The sequence below is a fragment of the Trichechus manatus genome, unplaced genomic scaffold, assembly GCF_000243295.1.
Source record: "Trichechus manatus latirostris isolate Lorelei unplaced genomic scaffold, TriManLat1.0 scaffold00062, whole genome shotgun sequence".
Classification (NCBI taxonomy): domain Eukaryota; kingdom Metazoa; phylum Chordata; class Mammalia; order Sirenia; family Trichechidae; genus Trichechus; species Trichechus manatus.
In genome coordinates, this window is record NW_004443998.1 from 1,954,422 (window position 1) to 1,956,704 (window position 2,283).

The window sequence follows — 2,283 nt, forward strand, 5'->3', positions numbered from 1 at the left end:
GTGGATGATGACACTGGACCTTATGTCCCACCACTTAATCCTAGTGGATGACAACAGTGAAGTCACTAATATGCACAAGGTGTGCACATCTATGGAGTGCAGAAAGGTGAACTGGACGAGTGTGGTCTCTGTGCTTAAGGAACTTAAAACCCAGCAATGCGGTCCGTGTCCTATGGCACACCGCTCTGACAAAACCTGCAAATGGAATTGAGCCATATGACTAGTTCTTGTTCCAACCAAAATGCCGAAGTTTAATACTCTGAGCTCTTGAGTGCTTACTTTCTAAATCCTGGTTTGTAATTCTCTATCTCCTGCAGTCCCACCAAACCTTCAATCTCTAGAGAAGAGAATGGCTTCAGTGACTGAAACTTTTTGTTATTAGTTTATTGTACTTTAGATGAAGGTTTACAGAACTATCTTCTCGTTTAACAGCACACACATTGTTTTGTAACAGTGGTTACCACACCCACATGTCAACACTCTGCCTCCCGACCTTGGGTTCCCTATTACCAGCTTTCCTGTCCCCTTCTGCCTTCTAGTCCTTGTCCCTGGGCTGGTGTGTTCTTTTGGTATCATTTTGTTTTATGGGCCTGTCTAATCTTTGGATGAAAGGTGAATCTCAGGAGTGACTTCATTACTGAGCTAAAAGGGTGAGTGACTGACACTCTTGATGAACACCAGTGGACAAGCGGGTGCCCTACAGTGTGGTGGCATAAAAGGGGACAGATAACTTTGCCAAATGTGACAGATTTGAAAATACACAGCGAGGCCAATAAAATCAGAAAGACAGTTCTCAACAGCCACTTTGGTAGGGAATACAAGTTTTAGCTTAACTTATACTTTTTCCACCTCTCCCTTATGGTAGGTTCACAACCAGCAAGTAAGTTTGAGAAAAGATTTAAATGCTCTATGTAGTGGTGTCAAGAGCTCCAAGGTGGCCCCCCCAAAACAAGTTCCAATTCTTCTAAACAAAACAAAAAAATTTTTTAAGTTTATTATTATTTACTTTTATTTTACTCTGGGGAGAAAAATCCTGTATCTTACGGAATCAAGACATAGTACAAGCCTCTCCCCCAAAGAACTTCATATCCAAAATGCACCCCAACCATTTCTGGGAAGAAGAAAGGCAGAAGAGCTTGAAAAGGTGGGTAAAATACCAATATAATCGGGGTGATAAACCCTTAGTTGGTCAAATCCCGGGGACACCAAAGAGCGAAACGCAAACGAGTTTTGCGTGAGAGGAAAAGCTCCAGCCCTAACTAACCATACCCCACTCCGCGCCTCTCCAAAAAAAAAAAAAAAAAAATTCCCAGTCTTTAAACCGCTACGTGCCTGATAACTGAGTACAGAAAAGGACCGGTGGTCGGAGCGCCACATCAAATGACCCAGGGCCGGCGGAGAGGAACGGTCAGCCCAAGAATACTGTGCAGTGAAAAGAGCACTGGACAACGAGTCCGCTGACCTGGGTTCGAGCCCCGAACACGACGCACGTGCAGCCGTCTGACCTTCACGCAAGTCACTCCTCGAGATTTACCTTGCTTACCCACGAGCTGGGGGCCCCGCCACTCCCCGGGCACCGAGGCTGCTCACCAACGCGAGCCGACACGCAGCACCGCCCGCCGGGCACGTGGCGCTGTCAGTCCCGGGTCCCGGGGATGGAGCCGGGGTCACTGCCTTCCTAGCCCCGGGGCACAGAGGGCCTCGCCTCGCCCGCACAGTACCTGCTTCCCCTGCCAGCCCAAGGCGGCGGGGACCCACGGGAGCGGCCCGCGCCCCACAGCCGCGGCGGCGGCCAGCAGCCTCATGGCGAGCGCAGAACAGCCGTGCACCTCCGGCGCCTCGGAGTCTGCTCGGCAACCGGCACCGCAGCCAGAAGTGCTCCAGGTCACGCCGGCAGCCACTTCCGGAGTGAAGGAGGAAGGGGCGGGGAAAGGAATAGAAGGGGTGGGGCTTCCGACGGAAGGGGGAGGAGCTTCCGGCCGAAGCGCGGAGAGGGGCCCTCGGCGGTCCGAGCGCCCTCTGCCGGCTTGGAAGAAAAAGTGCAGTGCTTTGCGGGGTTCACCAAGTGTCGGCTCCTGCTGTGCGGGCATTTCCTTATCTCTTTGCTCATCTTCGTCTTTTTCAATATTACTACTGTTATTATTATTATTACAGATGCAGTTACTGCTCTATAAAGATGAGCCTGTAAACATGGTTGTTTTGCCTATATTGAAATGTGGAGAAATGTTTATAACAGAATTTAACTAAAAAAAAGAATGCCAAATTTCATTTTTGTTACTATTA

At 49.6% G+C, this 2,283-nt stretch overlaps 1 protein-coding gene across 3 annotated transcripts in view; it reads right to left on the reverse strand.

Annotated features, from left to right (window-relative positions):
- The window catches only part of GFM1 (G elongation factor mitochondrial 1), a 53,926-nt gene extending 52,034 nt beyond the window's left edge, over nt 1-1,892 (reverse strand). For all 3 annotated transcript variants that reach the window (XR_002824548.1, XM_023733864.1, XM_023733863.1), the window contains exon 1: nt 1,722-1,892. Coding sequence is in view for 2 of the 3 variants with exons in the window: in XM_023733864.1 (XP_023589632.1) it covers nt 1,722-1,805 (84 nt within the window). In the remaining variant the exon portion in view is untranslated. The remainder of the gene's footprint in view (nt 1-1,721) is intronic.
- Between the last annotated feature and the right edge of the window lie 391 nt (nt 1,893-2,283).